This window comes from Carya illinoinensis, chromosome 1 (genome assembly GCF_018687715.1).
Source record: "Carya illinoinensis cultivar Pawnee chromosome 1, C.illinoinensisPawnee_v1, whole genome shotgun sequence".
Classification (NCBI taxonomy): Eukaryota; Viridiplantae; Streptophyta; class Magnoliopsida; order Fagales; family Juglandaceae; genus Carya; species Carya illinoinensis.
In genome coordinates, this window is record NC_056752.1 from 30,386,801 (window position 1) to 30,406,281 (window position 19,481).

The window sequence follows — 19,481 nt, forward strand, 5'->3', positions numbered from 1 at the left end:
GCCTCCTATGTTGGTCACATTGTTACAAACAATAATTTTTTGTACTTTTCGAAATGTATTGGTTTTTGCTGAAATATGTTGTATACTGGCTGCACATAAAGCAATCTGAAATTGAGATACAAAGTTGTTCAAATCCTTCTTGCTTCTCTCTTTCCACTATGACGCTGCTTCATTCTTCTCAGGGTATCTGCTTGATTATAACAGTCTTACAGATTGCCCGATTACCCAATGTCAAGGTATGTAAGTAGTTTGTGTTCATGTTTTCCATCCAAATTCATTATGATATCATGATAGCATTCTGATACCGCAGGTTGCTACTGTACTTCTTTGTTGTGCGTTTATCTATGACATCTTTTGGGTGTTCATATCAGAAGCAATCTTCAATGAGAGTGTTATGATTGTTGTAAGTTTTAATCTCTTTGTACTTGCTTTTTCTTTTATTGTTAAATTGCAAGTTTGTTTCTCTTATTTCAAGCTATGAAAATCATTCTATTATATGCATATTGATTTATGGGAACATTGGAAAGAAGAAAAGTTTTTAGAGCAGCTTGTGACGACTGGATGCCTTGTGGTGCCTTTAAGTTTTTTTATTATGTTGGTGATTGTGGCTCGAGTTTCCCATGCTTTTTTTTGTAATTGAACCTAAAAATACTTGATATTACATTTAGTTATGGCAGGTCTTATTTGTTATACCATAATACACTTTGATTTTGATTTTTTTTTTTAAAGTCCTAAAATATGTAGAAGGATATGTGGATTTTTTTGCAAATCATGTGACATACCTAATTACTAAGTCCACGTTGGATTGATTAGTTGTTAAGGAGCATGGTGCCCAGTCTTCAATGGAATCTTTACAAGGCAAAGTTGGCCTCGTAAGCTCATAATCTATTACAATGAGTTCCCTTTGTGACATTAATCTGTCCTTTTAAAGTATACTGTAGATGTGGCCAACGTGTCCCTTGGTCATTATGATATGCACTTTTATGTACTGGTTTTTCATGTCAGTTGGTATTAACAAGAATAATCTACAATATTTAGAAAGAAGTACTGGACCTCTTTGAATTGTCTGGATATAAAATTGCTAATGAACATAACATGATACTCTTGTATTGTTGAGTAATTTGATTGTGATTAAATCAGACTATATATGTATGTGTGTGTGTGTGTGTGTGCAAATTTAGACAAGCTGGGAAAAATGGGGATACCTATCTTATACCATGGACTAGCTGTGCATAGCCTCCTAATTCTTTTCTTGTAGTACTTACTGCTGATGTTTCTGACAAAGGTATATCAAACTAGTAGTGTTTATGAATATTATAAAATTCCTATCTACTATAAGCATGTATGTATATTTATGAATTGAAATAAAAATTTTATGTTCATTTATTCTAATTGTTAATGGGAGGGGTAACGGCTATATCATTGTTAATTGTAACATATCAAATTTTATTTTCTCGTGGGAACTAGGTCTGATACTTTATGTACATGGTATGGGGTACGTTTAGTTTAATCGCTAGTTTGGTTACCTATGAAACATTCATTTGGGTCACTTCAAGTATGTACAATTAGAAATTTATTTTAAATGTGTACTATAACATGATATACTGTAAAGTACAGGGATTACATTTGTAGATAACTAGCATTTGGAAATAAAATACCATGGCTATATGCTTTTTTTTTTTTTTTCTCAATAGGGAGAGGCAAAATCAATATTTAAAAATTACTAATGCCTAGAACTTTATTTTTTTTCTTTGTTCTGTCAGAAATTGCAAGTTTTAGCCTAGATACTGCTCTATATTGATTGCTTATGGATATTCTCTACAATAGTTTATTACTGTTTTTGGCAATCCAGACTGGGAACTGACCAAGGTGGCCCTTGCAACATAGATAATTCTAGGCCTTTTACATGGGTAGGAGTCGTAGGACCATGGAGATGTGCTACTACTTGACCCTCTCATCTGCAGCCCTTACTTCTCTTCTTTCTTACTTCATGAGCACCATCACCAGTACCTTAATTTCCATTCAAATCCTGACTCCACACCTCCCATCATCACATGCCAAATTTTTTGTAACTATGGGTTGAATGTTGGCATCTTCTTCTTTTTCTGAACGAAACATAGATAAGAATGTTTCTCAGCAGGTGAAACTCTTTGCATTGGATTTTATACTTACAAAAAACTTAGATAAGAACGTTTAGACTAGGCAATGGACGTTGTTATTAAACTTCATTATAACCATGTGATGAATGATGGCATTTTGAGCAAGCATGTGTGTATATTCATACACACACATACCTTTGTGTGTGTGCATGTTTTTCACTCTTCTCACTTTGCTATAAATTTTTGGATGATGAATCTTTCCGTATTGCCATATATCTGTGATACTCCAACTTTTGGTGATACATAATATTTTAGACGGTTGTATTATGAATGCATGACTTCTTTATATATGTGTTATTTGAATATGAGTTTTCATTGTTGTCTGTAGGTTGCTCGAGGTGACAACAGTGGTGGAGAATCCATTCCCATGCTTTTGAGAGTCCCTCGTATTTTTGACCCCTGGGGTGGTTATGATATGATTGGCTTTGGGGACATTATATTTCCTGGATTGCTTATATCTTTTGCTTTCAGGTAATAGTTTGGTGTACTTTGACTGTGGTGAAACTACTGCATTGAATAATGTTATAAACTTCAGGGATTCCCTTTCACTAGAGCTTACTGGACTCTAGGGTGGTCAGTTTCAATTGAAAGCTCATTCTGAATGCATTGCTGAAAGGCCAATACTTTTAGATTTCTTTTAATGATGCGGAATCTCACCAAGGCAAGACCCTTTAGGGCTTGGAAAGTAAATCCAGAATACATAACCCTATCCGCCGGGACCATGTATCTAATCAAAAGAACTCCTAGTACAGAATTGAATTCAGGATGTTTGAGTTTGCAGCTCATTCCAAACCCACACATTGACCACTAGGCCCGGTTTGGTTGTTAGAGTGCATTGAGATCCAAACATACAACTCTCAAATCACTAAACTCATCTCAATTTTGAAAGCTTCTTACATGTGGGACTTACAGCCTTTTTCAACTCAACACCTCTTTACATGTGGGACCCACAATCTTTTTCAATTTCCCATAAACAAATCTAATCTCATCTTACCATCTAAACATATCTAAATTCATCTTAGATGGGTCTCAGAAAAATCACTTCATCATCTCAGCTCACTACTATTTATAAAGAACTCAACTCATTTTAGCTCAACATCCACAGGTTCAACATCAGGCTGCACTGATGGATACTTGTGCTTTTAGGATTGAGCGTTTGAAACATAATTAGGTTTTTTATGCTTTGTGAGCTTTTGTTAGATACAGGGATAATGCATTTATGTTATTAAATAATTCTTGTTAGCTTTTTTACGCTTTAGTCTGAAAATTGTTTTCATTGATAATTTTCATTTTAATCCCTTTTTTTCTGACTTTTTTTTTTTTTTTTGGTCTTAGATATGACAAAGCAAATAAGAAGGGAATGTCAAATGGATATTTTCTTTGGCTGATGATTGGGTATGGATTTGGTGAGTGCTCTTGCAACATACATCTGCATTTCAATTTGTTTGCATTTGCATCACAGTGATTTACCTTCCATCTAAACAGGGTACTGTTGCATGCATCTAACAAACTAGAACTTGAATCGGATCCATAATTGCATGATAAACTCAATAAAATTTGAGCATGATCTTACTGTTTATAGGACCATCTGTATTCACCCCAATATTTGTAACACCCCTTCCCCCTAGGGTTATGAATAAAGCCATTTTTGGAAATCAAGGGGACCCAGAGTGCTACTAACCTTTGAACACTTGCATAGAAGCTCCGTATAAAAGATTTCATAAAATAAAAATAAATCCTTTTTTATTAGAATACTGAAAACATAAAGAAGGATTTGTGGAAGCACTTATTAAAATCATTCAAGTTTTATGTGCTTAACAAAATTTGTTTATTAAACTGAAAACATGAAACTAAACATATCATGAATTGTTTAGGCCTTTGCCTCATCTCCCTATGGCTTGTCTCCCCGTGTCAAGTTTTGTCTTGGAGCTCCATCCTCATAATAATCCTCACTTGGGGTGGTTAAAACATAAAAGCACAAAAAATGAGTCAAATACTCAATAAGCAATACATCATATAGTAAATATAATATAAACATAGGGTTTTCTTGAGAAAAGTGCATACTATAAACACAAATAAACGCGAACATGAACTGTGCAAAAATGCCTTAACTTGCCTTTCACTTTCTTTATTGGCTGGTACCCACTGTTGACTCCCATGAGTTAGGTTTAGTGAATATTGAAGATTCTAATTCCGCCTGTGGCCATAGGTTACGATTCATGAATCATACCTTATTCATGATCAGACTTGCATGCTTTCTTGTCTTATCATATCTTGTCATAGTGCATGGAATTCACATAAAATCATAGTTGTTCATGCAACATTGTGATACTTGGGAACTATATAAAATCATGACTAGTCATGAAATATTGTAATGCATGGGAATCACATAAAATCATAAAATATCGTAGTGCATGTGCAATGCAGAATAACATGAAACATGTACTTAAAATCATGGCATTTATCATCTATCATGGCAGTAAAAATCACTTCCTTAATGACTTGGGTATGTAAAAAGGGGCATCCATCAAAGGGTCATACATACATAATACTTCTAGAGAACAATATTCGTTTACTGTACAAATTGCATAAAGGTATGATCATGTTACTTACCTCATAGCGCTAATCCAATATTTCTGGCGCGTAATTGATTACCTAGAAAATAGGCACACAACTTACGTACTGCCTAGATAAAAACCCGAAACACTTAGTTCATCCTCTATTTCCCAATGGGTCCTAGGCTTTTTCTTGGGTCCTTTGTGGGATTCTAGTAATTCCCTTGGGCTTAAAAAGTAGGCTGGGCATTAAATAGACCTAACCAATTTCTTGGGCTTTGCCTATATTTTTATGGGCCAAGTATTTTATGAATTCCAATGAGCCGGGTCTTGAGTCCAAAATAAGCCCAACTTGTCAAATAAACATTTATGAGCTTATAAATAATTTCTCAGGCCCATTACTCTATAAAATGGATCCGCTTGCCCAATAAATTAAATGCGCTTCAATCAGCTTATTGGGCCCAATAAAATCCACAGTCATCCTGAAATAATTTTCTGGGCCTGTGCCTTATCCAATATTGTCCAATAACCTCAATTGGGCTTCATGTAAAATTCGTGGACCTGGGCCTAATTCTAGACTCAAAAAATGTAAACCTTAATAATGGGTCCAGATTTTTATTTTTATTTTTTGATAAGTAAGAAGAGATTATTAATCCACGTAAATAGGTAAGGCCCAAGTACACAGGGAGTATACAAAAGAGTCTAAATACAAGCTAAGGGTTGCGAAAGCAGCGTAGAAATCATTAAAGGAAGTTCCATTCAATACAATAGAAGCATCCCAGAGTAGCAAGGTATGATAAATAAAAGTCCCTACACCCTTCTGGTGTGCGCTCCTTACCCTTGAAACAACGACTATTCCTCTAGTTCCAAGTGCACCACATCAGAAAAAGAGCACCATCTTCCTAATAGACGTGATCTGCCCATTGCCCCGGATTCCTCTTTAGCATGCCAATAACTCTATCACCCTTCTAGGCATTGCCCATGCCATACCGAGCCTTGTCAAAATTTTGTTCCATAAAGCCTTAACTACTTTGCAATGGAGAAGTAGGTGATCCGTTGACTCACTGTCATATTTGCACATGAAGCATCAATCTATTAAGTAGAGGTTCCTATGAGATGCTAACCAAACAAAAAGAGCCACTTTAAGGGGAGCCTTACTCCATATGCACTTCCAAGGGAATGCACTGGGGGGTGTGTCGATAATACCTCGTAAAAAGATCGGACTGAGAAGTTCTTGTTCCTTGTGGATGACTAAAGCAAACAATCCTCTCCATCTGCATGGAAGTTCAGAGCGTTATGTAAAAACCAGCAATATCTCCCATTTCCCAATCCTGTGCCACTCTAATAAATCTCACTAACCATTGAGTGGAGTCGGACGAGAGGGCCATATTATCAGCAACTGCAGCATCCTTATCGTATGCGATCCTGAAAAGGGAGGGAAAAGCAATCTTCAAAGCAACATTGCCACACGAAGTTTCGTGCCAAAATCTAACTTGTGTGCCCCTACCCACCGCAAACCTGCAATTAGCAAGAAAGTTTTCACAGCCATATTTAACATCAATAATTTTCCTCCAAAGGGCATCTCTTCCCCTGTGATACCGCCATAACCATTTTCCTAGGAGAGCCTTGTTGAAAGTTCTCAAATTACGAACCCTCAATCCGTCTTTGGACAAAGATGTGCATACCTTATCCCACTTGATCAAATGGAATTTTTTCAAGTCCTCAATACTGCCCCATAGGAAATGATGAAATGTCTTCTCCAGTCTATGCACCACACCTGTAGGCAAGGGGAATAAAGATAGAAAGTATGTGGGGGAGATTGGAGAGTGTGCTCTTAATCAGAGTGATTCTGCCGCCTTTGGATAGGTAAAGTCTCTTCCAGCCTGCTAGTTTATGCTTGATCTTCTCAACAATCCCATCCCACATTGCCTTGGATTTATGAGGGGCCCTAAGAGGGAGACCAAGATACTTCATAGGCAGGGATGACACCTTGCAGCACAAAAAAGCAGCCAAGTTGCTTATGTTATCAATGGAGCTGACTTGAACGATTTCAGATTTTGAAAGATTCACCTTGAGACCAAAGACAGCTTCAAAGCAGAGCAAGAGGGCTCTCATATCTTTCATGTGGTGGACCATGCTGGAGTCTGTGACTTGCACATCCACCCATAACATAAGGCCAATCTTAAAGTTTGCTTGTCATTCATGTGTTTTCTTACTAACTTTCATAATGCATGAAAACATGTTTGACTTCATGAATTTATATGTTATGGCATACTCTTGTGCATGGCATAACATCAAACATGGCATTCATGTGATTTTCATAACATATCATCCATTCTAACAACAATCCATGTCAGCATAGCATACATAGTCTCATTTGCAAGCATATCATCATAATTCATAAGAGGTTCATGAAAATTGGCTAACCTTGAATTGGCTCCTAGCGTTGCATGGTAAACATCACATTTTTCATGCAAAAACTGAATATTTACAGCGTGCATAAATGTATGATCATGCTACTTACCTCTTCGCGCTACTTCCACAATCTCACGTTGTAGCTCGTGACCGAGAGAGGAGATTGGACAGTGGATCTGGTGGCAGAAGGTGATTGGCAGCACAAGCGGAATGGCGCAAGGTGGTGGGGTGTGCCTTGTAGGCAGGTTCTGGGTAGCCTGGGTGGTGCTCCGATGTCCGCTGTGGTCGATGGTGGGCGAGAGAGGAAAGGTTGTGCGTCTGACTCAGGTGGCTGGGTTGGCAGTTTCTGTGGCTGTTTCCAGCGAGTGGGTGCTTGGTTTGTTATGTGGAAGAGAAGGTTTGATTTTACTGCAGGATGGTTCTGGCCACTAGGGTACTGTGGGTTTGCTGAATGGAATATTGTGAGGAAAGAGAGAGGATTTATGGGAGGGTTTTTGACGTGTGATTTGGTTTCCAACTAGGAAACTATTCAAACTTGGGAAATCAAACATAGGGATATACGTGGTGTAGAGAGTGGAAGAAACCTAATCAAATAAAATCACTATCTCAAAACAGATCTTAAAATTAATAGAAATACTAATAATAATAATAATAATAATAATAATAATTCTAAGCCCTATTTTAGGACCTGTATGTTACATTTGCCAAGTCATGAGTGGCAGGAGGAGTGGAGTTTGGTAGAGGTGGAGTTGACACAGTTAAGTGAATTGTGAATGGCTGAGTCAGGAGATCTAAGATCCTTTCGTACTTATAAGGAAACTCAAAGCAATACTAGGCCAAATAAATGGCAATTTAAGTATAAAAAATCTAATATACATTAACTTGGATAACAAAAATCCGTATGTTAACCATGGAACCCATCTGCCATCGAATCAACATTTTCTGATGGGTAAAAAGAATTTTATAAGAAAGTAGGCACAACCCTAATGCAAAGGAGGTAAAGAATTGGCAACTCAATACATACATATATATATTATCAGCTGATCTTATTCCAAAAGTACAGGACAGTCGAGAACTCCCTCAAGAGTAGAGAACACAACTTTTGGATGCTGCAATCTGCACCATCCACATTCCACTCCTAAAATTGCCTCAAAAGCAAATGTTTCGACGGTGACTGGGAAAGTGTACCATCAACACCTCTGCATTGCCCGAACAACCTGCATATCTCATGATAGGTGGGCATTGCAAATCATTTTCCGCTACTGCCTCCCAAATGAACCTCCTTGAACAAGCCAAAATCTCCATAACTTTGCTTGCCATCCCAAACAAAAATAAGTTGAGGAAAGGAACTTTGGCAGGCATGCAATAAAGAAAAAGATGATCCGTTCTTTCACCACTAATTTTGTAAAAATAACACTTGCCTGCTATATGTTTTCTAACACATCTTGAGATTACTGTAAAAAGTTTATCCTAACCTAACTATAAAAAGTCACATGGACATAGTTCCTAGTCTTCCACCCCCTTGCCAAACTTAGGATGCTGACATGTAACACCCCCTTTCCATGAGTATTGGAATGCTACCAAAATGTTAAACTTACGCTAGGCTAAGAGATCCACATAACAATAAAAAATTTACCTCATCTGATTGAATCATAAAAATTTAAAACATATCATGAAATGTCCTGAAACTCAAATAAAAAGGGTCTCATAGCATGGAAATTTAAAGTCAATCATAAGTGTTAAAACACTATTAACTATTTGGAAATCCCTCATCAACGTCAGCCTCTTCACTTGAACATATAAAAGCAAAAAATCATACAAAAGCGAGTCACTCGGTAAATAATGCATCATACAATAAACATAATTAACATAGGTTTTTCTTGGAAAAATTGCATAATTCTAACATTAACTAGACAAGCATCATGTTCATAGATTAATCAACATGTTCTATGCATGATTTAGTAGACTTATCTTTCACTTGCTTAATGGCCAATCATACTTTTCTTTTTGCACCATTCACACTGCATATGACTACAAGGAGAACTGCTTAACTTGTTCACCTCCAGTTCCACTGCCTGCGATTATAAAGGGAAACCTCTTAACTTGTTCATAACTTTCATCTTCGATCCCACTGCCTATAATCACAAGGGTGATCACGTAACATCTCATAACATATCTCTGGTAGACCGCACCTTGCTCATGATTGTTTGTGGTGTACACATCTACCCATAATTTTGCATTTGTAGCATGCCTTCTTTTGTTGGCCATTCATTAAAGCTTCATTCTTGATTCTCATGAGTTATCTTTATCTTATCTTAACATGGTAAATGTGAAGACTTATTAAAAAAAAAAAAAAATGGTGCATGTGAAGCATATAACAACATGGCATGTCATAATATAATAAGTATCTTATGCTTGGCTGACCTATATTAGTGGCATCGGTGCATAGTAGACATTACATCATAGCATTTACAACTCATTATGCCAAGACATCCATAAATTACTTTCATCGTAGCATAGGTACATAAAAAGGGCCTTTCAATGAATGGCCATGCGTAGTATAATAATAAACAAACACCTTTTAACAACACATGTAAGGGGTGTGATCACATTACTTACCTCTTAGCTCCAAACAACAATGAACGCATCAATAATAACCTATTTTAATGCACACACGTATTACCACATCAATTTCTTATTGATCCCATACTATCAACTAAAAACTCAAATTTCACTCAACAGGCTAACAACAATTAACGCAGATTTCTCATGGTGTTTGACACTAAAGTCGAGTACTGTAACTTAACCAACTTCCTTTCCAAATATTAAAATTGAGTCTGTCACATACACCAAAAATTAGCATCCTGTTGTTTTTTCCCCGTGATTTACTATTATAACCAAGCAGATCAAAACAATCTAACTTCTAAAAACTTGACATCAAATTACTTATCTTAAAAAAAATAAAAACTTGACACCAAATTAACTTCAGTGAGAGAGAGGAAGATCAAAGCTGAAGGCAATGCCACGAAACACCTCTGGATTGGAATTATTTTCTGGGCAGCATCAGCTTGTGCAGTGGAAGGAAGACGTGCAATTTTAGCTGCAAAAGTGCTGTCCAAGTGTGACAGAGAAGGGCTGGGTAGCTCAAGGTGGCATCCAATATGATGGGGATGACCTGGTGGTGGGTTTTGTGGGTGCTTGAGCTTCTGCTGGGTGGGGTTCCACTGATCTGGTCTTTGGCGTTGAGTAGTGGGGGGAAGAGAAACCCTGTATATGCTTGATCATTTATTTATTTTGAAAACAAATGCCTGTATATGCTAGATCGTGTATATGCTTTGAAAACAAATGGATTTCAACTTTCATTTATTTAAAAAATTAGGTGTTTTGTTAGTGCTAAATGGCAGCAAATATCTAACAGGTCTAGGGATCTTGGGCTAGAACTTTCTACGTCCCTCAGAGGGACTGCAGTAGTGCAAGGGATCAAGAAATCAATAAATGGATGTCTGTTAACTTTCCTTGCTAATGAAAGACCTTTTGGATTGGGTCTAACAACTTCTGTAGCTGTAATTGGCTAGTGAAATTGACCCATGTCATTCTTTGTGCTCTTTCCTTGATGCACAGCTGGTCTGGTAATTTGTCTAGTGTTGACCTTCATTTGGTTGGTGGTGTTGCATCTTTTCTGAGAACTGATGAAATTATTCTTATCTAAGGTTAACTCTCTTCTAAGTTGATAGCTGAAGTTCAGTGTTCAACAAATATATTTATGATTTCTGACTTCAAAAGTTTTATTGCATACCGTTATGAAATCTTGATTTGGTACTCCTGAGCAGCCGTGATACGGTCCATGCATACACTTCTACGTTTCTCTGTTTTCTTTTCAGTAGTACTGACAAAATGATTTTCCTGCTTCAGGCCTTTTCCTTACATATCTGGGCTTATGTCTAATGGACGGGCATGGTCAGCCTGCACTTCTCTATCTTGTTCCGTGTACTCTAGGTAATAAATTTCTTTATTTAGCCTTAGGTAGAGTTATCTTTCTGTTAGCTATAGAAAGAAAATCTTCTCCCACAGTATCAGTTTCTTTTTGGTTACTACCAATTTATATTCTCAACCTTTTCCATCCTTCATCTCCGTCTATGTTACCAGGTCTTATTGGCATACTGGGTCTTGTGAGAGGTGAGCTGAAGCACCTTTGGAATTATGCCACAGAGGAGCCACCGTCATCTCCTAGGGGTCTTTCTGGAGAAGCTTGAAACATTAGATCGGCCTCCATCTTCCTCAAGGAAATGAGCAGAAATTGCACGGACCTTTCTAAGCATACAGTGTAAAGAGGTGGAATTCCATGTTATTTCATTCAATAAGTACAATGGCTCCTTATGATGCGAAGAAGACAGTAAGAACAGTGTAGGGCTGTACATTTTAACAACAATTCATCTAAGGGATTTGATGGCTTGTATATCTGCTTCTTTTGTATTTATTATCCCAACGATAGTTCTTCCCCAATCCCCATCTCTTTGTAATATTCTGAACTGTTTCTTCCTTCGTTCACGTTGATTACTGATGATATGCTCAAGAAGAAGTTTAATTTTATTTTGTATATGATCAATCAATTGTTTGGATCAATGCTGTCTGAATGGTTACGGGTATCAGAGCATGCTGAACGCGAAGTAATGGATTAAAATTGTTTTGAGAACAAGAAGGAAACCTTTTGTTCCTACAGCATGGCCACGTCTCTCGGAACTTCAAGTGATAAGAGGCTTGTTGATTCGTTGAATTAAATACGTATTTTGTGCATGGGAGACTTTTCTGCAATGTCTTGGGCAAATCAAAATTACTCTAGAATGCTATAGAATACAAAATCAGCCATATTTGGCTTCTCTGGGATTACTTTAACTCTAGTGTACCACTCTAGATGCCAAAATCAGAACCGATCGTTGGATGCCAAAATGGGTCAAAACTGGTGAACTGATTGGTCATCGGTCCAACAAGGTAGAAATCAACATTGGTTAGTTCAGTTCCCAGTATGAACCCTCTACAAATCGATGAACCCACGGATTATATATTTTATATTTTATATTCTATACCTAATATAAAAATGATGTTTAACTGTCGCTTCATTTATTTGTAAGAAAAAAAATTAATTGAAATGATGCCGTTTGGTTTAATAAACCCTACCCCCTTTCATCTCTCTCTCTCTCTCTCTCTCTCTCTCCACTTGATCTGACGGTCCAAAAATTGCAGGTTGTCCTGTCGTCCCCATCAACTATTTCCATCCTCATAAGCAATAACTTCAAAATTTTGATTTCCATTTAATTTTTATTTTCTCGATTATTTGGCATCTAACTTGTATACACTACAAGAAATCATGCCTTTTCCAATACTCAAAATCATTGCAAAACCCCCTAAAAATCGTTGTATTTGACCATTTTCAACGATTTCAAATTCGTTATATGTTCGACTCAATTAACCCGTCACGTTTCAATAATTTCAACGATAGACAAAAATTGTGAAGAAACAATATATTACCCGTGATTTTTTTTCGCTGCAAATGATTGAAAAATTTGCTGAAAATGGTGTGATCCATTTACAAATAAATCGTTGAGAAATGTCAATTGCAAAAATTTACATCGTCACAAAAGTTTATAAATCGCTGGAATAGACTCATACTGATTTTCGACGAATGTAGAACTATCACTGCAAATTTCCATGATTTTAACTTATAAGTATGAAATAATAATAATAAAATTGCTAAAACATATGGGTGCCTTGAGCTTTTGGACTAGGTTGGTACCCTCCTGATAACATAGACATCATATGACCTCTTATAGAAATCCATGCTAGTATACATCACAAAGTAATATCTCATGAATTTAGAACAAGCCTGATTTCCCATTAAAATAGCATTACAAAGTAAAAGTTGCAGTTGACAAGTTACCGTGTCATTTTAGTTTAAATTTCTGTAGTCTACAAGAGATTAGAGCATGCATACATTAAAAAGGATATAAGTTTATACAAATAGAAACAGAAAGTTCATACAGGAATATATGAACTGCATAGCTTACATCAAGTACCTAGCTTAGAAAAGAAGTCTATTGCATAAAGAAATGACAAGCTTGGGAATATAAAACATCGATAAATACAATCATCCAACAACTTGGGGTTGTATGAACCAATATCAAAGAGGTAATAAGCTCCATCTACATTTCGTATTCAAGCATGTGATTGACCATCATGATATTCAAGGAATATATCTCAACATGTTTTGGGAAAAACCATTTACATCATTATTCCTAGCTAGAGCACCAGAGGAATCAGATCCTAATTGAACTTTCAACTACTGTGGCCTCCAACAAAGTTCAAGCCCATCCAAGATGATGAACATCATTTATTTTTTCTTGTAAATTAATACACACTCAGAGCATTAGCATTGGATAATGAACAAACACTATAATCTCAATAAGGAAACAAGCAAATCAGACCATTGAAACAAATGAGTGAGAGGAATATATCTAGCACAGGCTCTTCCACATTAACCTAAGCCAAATTGATTTTTTTAAAAAAAATCAAATCTATGGTCCAAATTCTAAGAGCATCTAGGGTCAAATCTTTAAATCATGCTTCCTGATTGGATCTCCAAAATTAAAAGCAGATTTGACATGTTGCAAACTGGGATAGCCCATGCATTTGAACCATACATGCTGATTGGATGTGAGTGATTGGTAGTGTCATAAACATTCACCGAGTGTTTGCCTGTTTACTAGAAAAACAGTTGAAGCTTGCAACCCACAAGTGATCCAACACCAAATACTCCACTAGCCTGAAAGGAGCAATACAACCCCCTTATATATAATCCCTCACAGAGAAAGGGGATAGTGAAAGGTAAATAGAGAAAACAGAGTTAAAAAAAAAAAAAAAAGGAAGAAGAAGAAAAAATGACAAAAAAAATATTATTTATAAGGCTATGGTAGTTTAGGGTTTCCCCCTCATGATTTATAAGGTCTGTTTCTAGCTACTTATCCATTGTAATGAAAGCTACCACTTTTGAGGTAGAACTTATGTGACGCCCCCAAATTCCCACGCCCGGACACGGATCACCACCCTATCAACGAGTGCCAAGTGTGTGTAAAAGCAACAAATGTGTACGAATAAACACGCAGCGGATAGTAAAGTCATATAACTAAGTACAAGAATTTTTCTTAATATAATACAAAGTTGTTCAAAACATACATAATAAAATATTACGAATTACAAAATATTATTCAAAGCTACAACAAGATACTAACTTCAACTCAATACTCCGGCGAAGCCGCATCCTCGGGTTCAGCCTCCTCCTCCTCCTCGATCTCTGCACCAAAATCTACGGAATAAAAAATGGTGCCGCATGTAAGTAAAATCCAAACACCACTAGATAAAAATATATAAAACTCAAACAATATGCATGAAAGGATGCCAATGCTCAAAACCCATAAAATCATATTTTTTCCACGCACGCCAAAAATCCCATTCGGCCCAAAAACATATCCTTTCCAATTATCACGCCAAAAGTCACATTTGGCCCATATCCAACTCAATCCATTAACCGATTAATCCGTACGCACCATGCCCTCCCCTAGGGGTCATCCGCACACCCTGGCTCCGGGGCCACACGCAGGTAACGACCACGCTGTGATACCTAAACGAGCGATGCTCAGTTCCGCACCCCAAGCGTTTGTAGCCAAGCATCCTCTAGCCCTCGCCAGCGAAGGGCCACGGAGTCAGTGCGTAGAGCGATGCCCAGTTCTGTGCCCGGCGTGTTCGTAGCCAAGCATCCTCTAGCCCCCGCTCCCGTCGTCGCCCAGCGACAAATCAGGGGACATCACTCAGTATATTACGCTCCCGAGTGACCAAAGGAGCTCCACCGACATAATAACCCATCCCAACTTGGGCTCGTGAGACACACGCACCCGAAAATCCATTTATGCCAATAAAACAGGATTTTCTCAAATGAAAATAAAATGCACATGTATGCAATATGTAACGTACGTCTCGTGGCACAAATAACCAAGCAATCACAAACAACCAAAACCAAGCACTCCGTCCTCAATCCATCCGACCCCCGAACTCCTCGGACTCAGTCCGGAATCAACCAACCAACAGATAAATATTTATTGAATGAGCAAAATATATTTAAATCTAAAAGTAGAGTTTGGAAAATACTTACAGCGCTATATAGTATTCTTCGAAAGCTCGCGGCGTTGCAAACGGCGGAAGAAAAGCAACGTAACAGTGTAATTTACACTGTGGCCGTGGGTAATAAATTACCCACTTTCGAACGGGGACAAACCAAAGCTCGGGATTGATAGGGAAAGGCCTAGGGATGTTTATGAAGCTAAGAGAAGTGGAGTTTGGCCATGGGTGGCGGGTAGAAAACAGCAGTAGGAGGCCAAAATACCCAAATCGGAGAGTTAGCTCGTGGGGACTGTTCCGGCGATGGATTGAGGCCGAAATGGGTGGTTTAGGACGGCAAGGAGTCGGTGATGAAGTGGTTAAAAGGTGGTGGCCGGAGGTGGAGTGACGACAGCAAATCGAAGCAAAAGCCGCTCGGCTTGAAGGTGGTTTTCCGGCTAAACGGCGGCACGAATGGGGCCAAGATTTTGTGGGGAGGTGCGCCGGCCGGAGGGGAGTCAGGTGGGAGGGGCGGTATGCCGCACGGTGGTGGCCGGTGGTAGGTCTGGGTAGCTGGTCGGACAACGTGAGGGAGATGAGAGAGAGAAAGAAAAACGCACGGGGGAGAAAGGGAAAGCACGGGGAGAAGGAAAAAAGAAAGAAAAAAAAGAAAGAAAAGAGAAGAAAGAGAAAGGAAAAAAAGAAAAGAAAAGATGGAGGAAAAAAAATGAGGTCTAATCTGTGACGCCCCCAAATCCCCACGCACAGACATGTCAAATTGTTTGCACTAGCTTGATATATAAGCCAATAAGTTAGTTGTATACCTGTTTCAAATCCCTCCCCCCCCCCCCCCCCCCTTCATTCAACTATAATCCCAACTACACAAGCAACAAACTAGCGTTTAGAAAAATTAGAAATAAGCATGATTTATGGGTAGACATAGCATAAACATAGGAAGAGATAGTTCTTGATAAACCAGAAAATTCTAATGAAATCCTTAGTTGTTTACTTAGTTATTAGCTTGCGTAGAAGGTAAAAATATACATTCTGATCTCTACTAATTTAAAACATAAAAATGGAGGCCTAAGCATAATTGAAAAGTGATTCAAATAGAGGAAGAAATATTGTTAAAACTATAGCAGAACCTTTTATAGAAACTGTCAGCATGAAAAAAAAAAAACAAGGCAGAAAATCATCTCACCTCTTCAAGCAGGAGATAGCACCAATTCTGCATGATATTGATCTCCAAAATCATCTAATCCTTGTATAATGAACTGGTTCTTATTCATTGTGACAGAGGAAGAAGATGTTTAATCCTTGTATCGTGATATTGATCTCCAAAATATGTAAGTGTGATTTCAAATGTTCTAATCCTAGCTCATACTAGTTATGCTACAAAGGGAGATGCAAACCCAATTCATAAGTAACATAAAAAAGAAGATGCAAACCAAATTCATATAACATACTGATATATGAAGTTATGAATTGTTAAACTAAGTAAATTCATGTGCTTTAACAGGGTACTTATGATAAGACATCAGCAAGATTTCCAATCAATCCAGAATAAAGGCCCTTCAAATCTATTTTCCCACTATCATGCACAACTTGTAACCAAAGCACAATATTAAAATTTAAAGACACCATGGTAAACAATTTGCATTAGAGAAAAAGATGCATGCAAACCACAAATCAAATTAACTATATAAACCCCCCTCGCTTACCAAAAAAAAAAACTATATAAGTATGTTGCAGAGATAGCAATAAAAATAATGGCAAGTAGTGGTAGATATAATTACCCTGAACTAGCATATTCTAACAATAATTTGAATCTCCACCATAGTTTGCATGGAAATGCTCTTATGAATCTTTGTGTCCTGAGACTTTAAAAATTTTGCTAAACCAACCCATAGTTTGCATGGGATTCCAATGATTATCTAGCAGGTTCATGCCTCAAGATATCGGATTATACCCTGAATTTTCTCAAACTACATGAGATTCTATGCAGGAACTTAATGCAGAAGATGTTTCTACACAATGCTATTAACCAATTAATCTATGAAGAAAACAAACAGTACTAATATAGTCTCTGGGCTTCAGTTTTGTTAATAACTTACCAAAACCAGGGACAAAATTATAGAATCAAAGACATCCTAAACTCTACTAGATTTGAATTGGAAAATCTAATTGTTGTTTTTTGAGCAATATTCTAAAGAATTGACTCAAACCATGTGTAGAAGAAGAAGAAGAAGAAGAAGGGGGGGGGGGGGGAACACCTGGAGCTGCTCTACATACTCATGTTGGACTTTTTCACTAGCATCGCCTATTTTGGGTGCTTGAGTGAGAACCATGAGGGGGAGAGCAGATCGATGGTGAGAAGTTATGCTAGTAGTTGGAGGTGGTGCGATGGCTATGGATGCGGTGGCATTGGGAATTCGAGGGAGAAGAGAAAGGGAGATCTACGGGAGGGTGAGAAGCCGCGAGGGAGGGGCTTGGCTGGGTTGGTCGACGAAGGTGGAAGTGGATGGTGACAGTGGGTTAACAGCGGTGTGCAATGGCTGCTGTGTGGAGCCATGAAGAGAGGGGATCGAGGGAGAAGAGGGATTGGGGAGAGACGGGAAGGGGCTGGAGGGAAAATGGGGGGGGGGGGGTTTTAAATTTTATTAGTTTTTCTGGCTCTTTTGATTCATCGCTAATAAATATTAATTGGCCAAAAGGCCGCTACAACTACAATATTTTAAGGAAAAACATCGCCACAAAAGGTGCCAAGTCGCTGCAAAAAAAAAAAAAAAAGCGAATAGTAAATCTCCCACAACATTTCCCGCTTTTTGCGATGGAATTTAGTGGCGACTTAGAAATCGTTGTAAATAAGGACCTTTTGCGGCGATCTTAAAATCGCTGGAAATGACCTATTTTCTTGTAGCAATAGAAATTTTGAATTTTTGGAGCAAAATTCTGAATCATTTGGATTAGGGGTGAACAATTCCGAGGGCCTATTTTCCACTATGAGTGATCTATATGTTTGGTTTTGTGTAATTTGTTGCATGAAAGAATTTAATAATTACAATGTTATTCACTGGATATGTTGTTGTGATGTGAATTTTAGACAGATGAGTGAATGGAAATCTAGATTTAGAGTCTTAGACTTATGATGTTGTCATATTGCAAACTAGATGTCGTGTGATTTTCGTTGTTATTCTCATATTTCAAACGTGTTTTGTTTTTATAATAATTTACAGTTATTTTTTTATTTTATATGTTAGATGGATTCCTCGTCAACTACAATTGATATTGACTCAAATAAACCTACCACAAACTTGGGAGATAATTTGAGAGACACCCAAACATCAATATCTCGAGTGCCTCTACCCATGGTACTTGTCCATTTCCTAAATGATCATTCATTTGTTTGGGACCATTTTAAGATGGTAAATGTTGTCCCATGGATGAGCCTAGGGCATGAGATTTCAACCATATTTGTTTGTAAGTCTCAAAAATACTCATAAACGTGGGCCATTGTATTGATAGGAAAAAAAAAAACATTGGTGAGTGAGGCATCAAATGAGGAGGGGGTTGAAGTTAGTGTTGAGAGTATGATTAGGACCCCTGTAACCCACAAGTATATTGAAGAGGCTATGAGATTAGTGATTGCAGAAATGATAATTATAAATTGGTTGCCATTTAGAGTTGTGGAATGGCAAGGGTGTAGAAAGGTGTGTTGATCTCCAAAACCTAGGTTTAAAGTGTTATACTGCTTCATGGTTGTAAGAAATTGTATGAAGTTAATCGAGCAGAAAAGGGAAAACTTAAGAAGTTGTTTAAAAATGGTGGCACGAGAATTTCATGACTATCAACATGTGAATATCGGTATAAAATCTTAATTATACGTGTCTAACTACACATTTATTGGTAAGGATTGGAAATTGAACAAAAAAATCCATAATTTTTGTTTAATTCCTAATCATCAAAGGGAGACTATTAGGAAGTATGTGGAATCGTGCTTTCGAGATTGGGGTATTGAGAGAATATTCACTATAATAATTGATAATGCAAACTCAAATGATTTTGCAATTGAATATTTAACACAAATTTTTATGGGAAATGTGTTGGGGGAAAATATATGCATACAAGGTGTTCTTATTTTGAATCTTATTGTGAATGAGGGTTTGAGGAAGTGTAGTAATGTCATCACAACGGTTCGTAATATTGT

The 19,481-nt window shown here is 37.4% G+C and overlaps 1 protein-coding gene across 1 annotated transcript in view; it reads left to right on the top strand.

Moving 5' to 3' along the window:
* Positions 1–11,719, top strand: part of LOC122314946 (signal peptide peptidase-like 3) — a 31,159-nt gene extending 19,440 nt beyond the window's left edge. The window contains exons 9-14 of the mRNA XM_043130605.1: positions 183–236; positions 311–403; positions 2,488–2,630; positions 3,495–3,565; positions 11,042–11,125; positions 11,276–11,719. Of these exons, the coding sequence (XP_042986539.1) occupies positions 183–236; positions 311–403; positions 2,488–2,630; positions 3,495–3,565; positions 11,042–11,125; positions 11,276–11,382 (552 nt within the window). The 3' untranslated portion in view covers positions 11,383–11,719. The remainder of the gene's footprint in view (positions 1–182; positions 237–310; positions 404–2,487; positions 2,631–3,494; positions 3,566–11,041; positions 11,126–11,275) is intronic.
* The last annotated feature ends 7,762 nt before the right edge of the window (positions 11,720–19,481 follow it).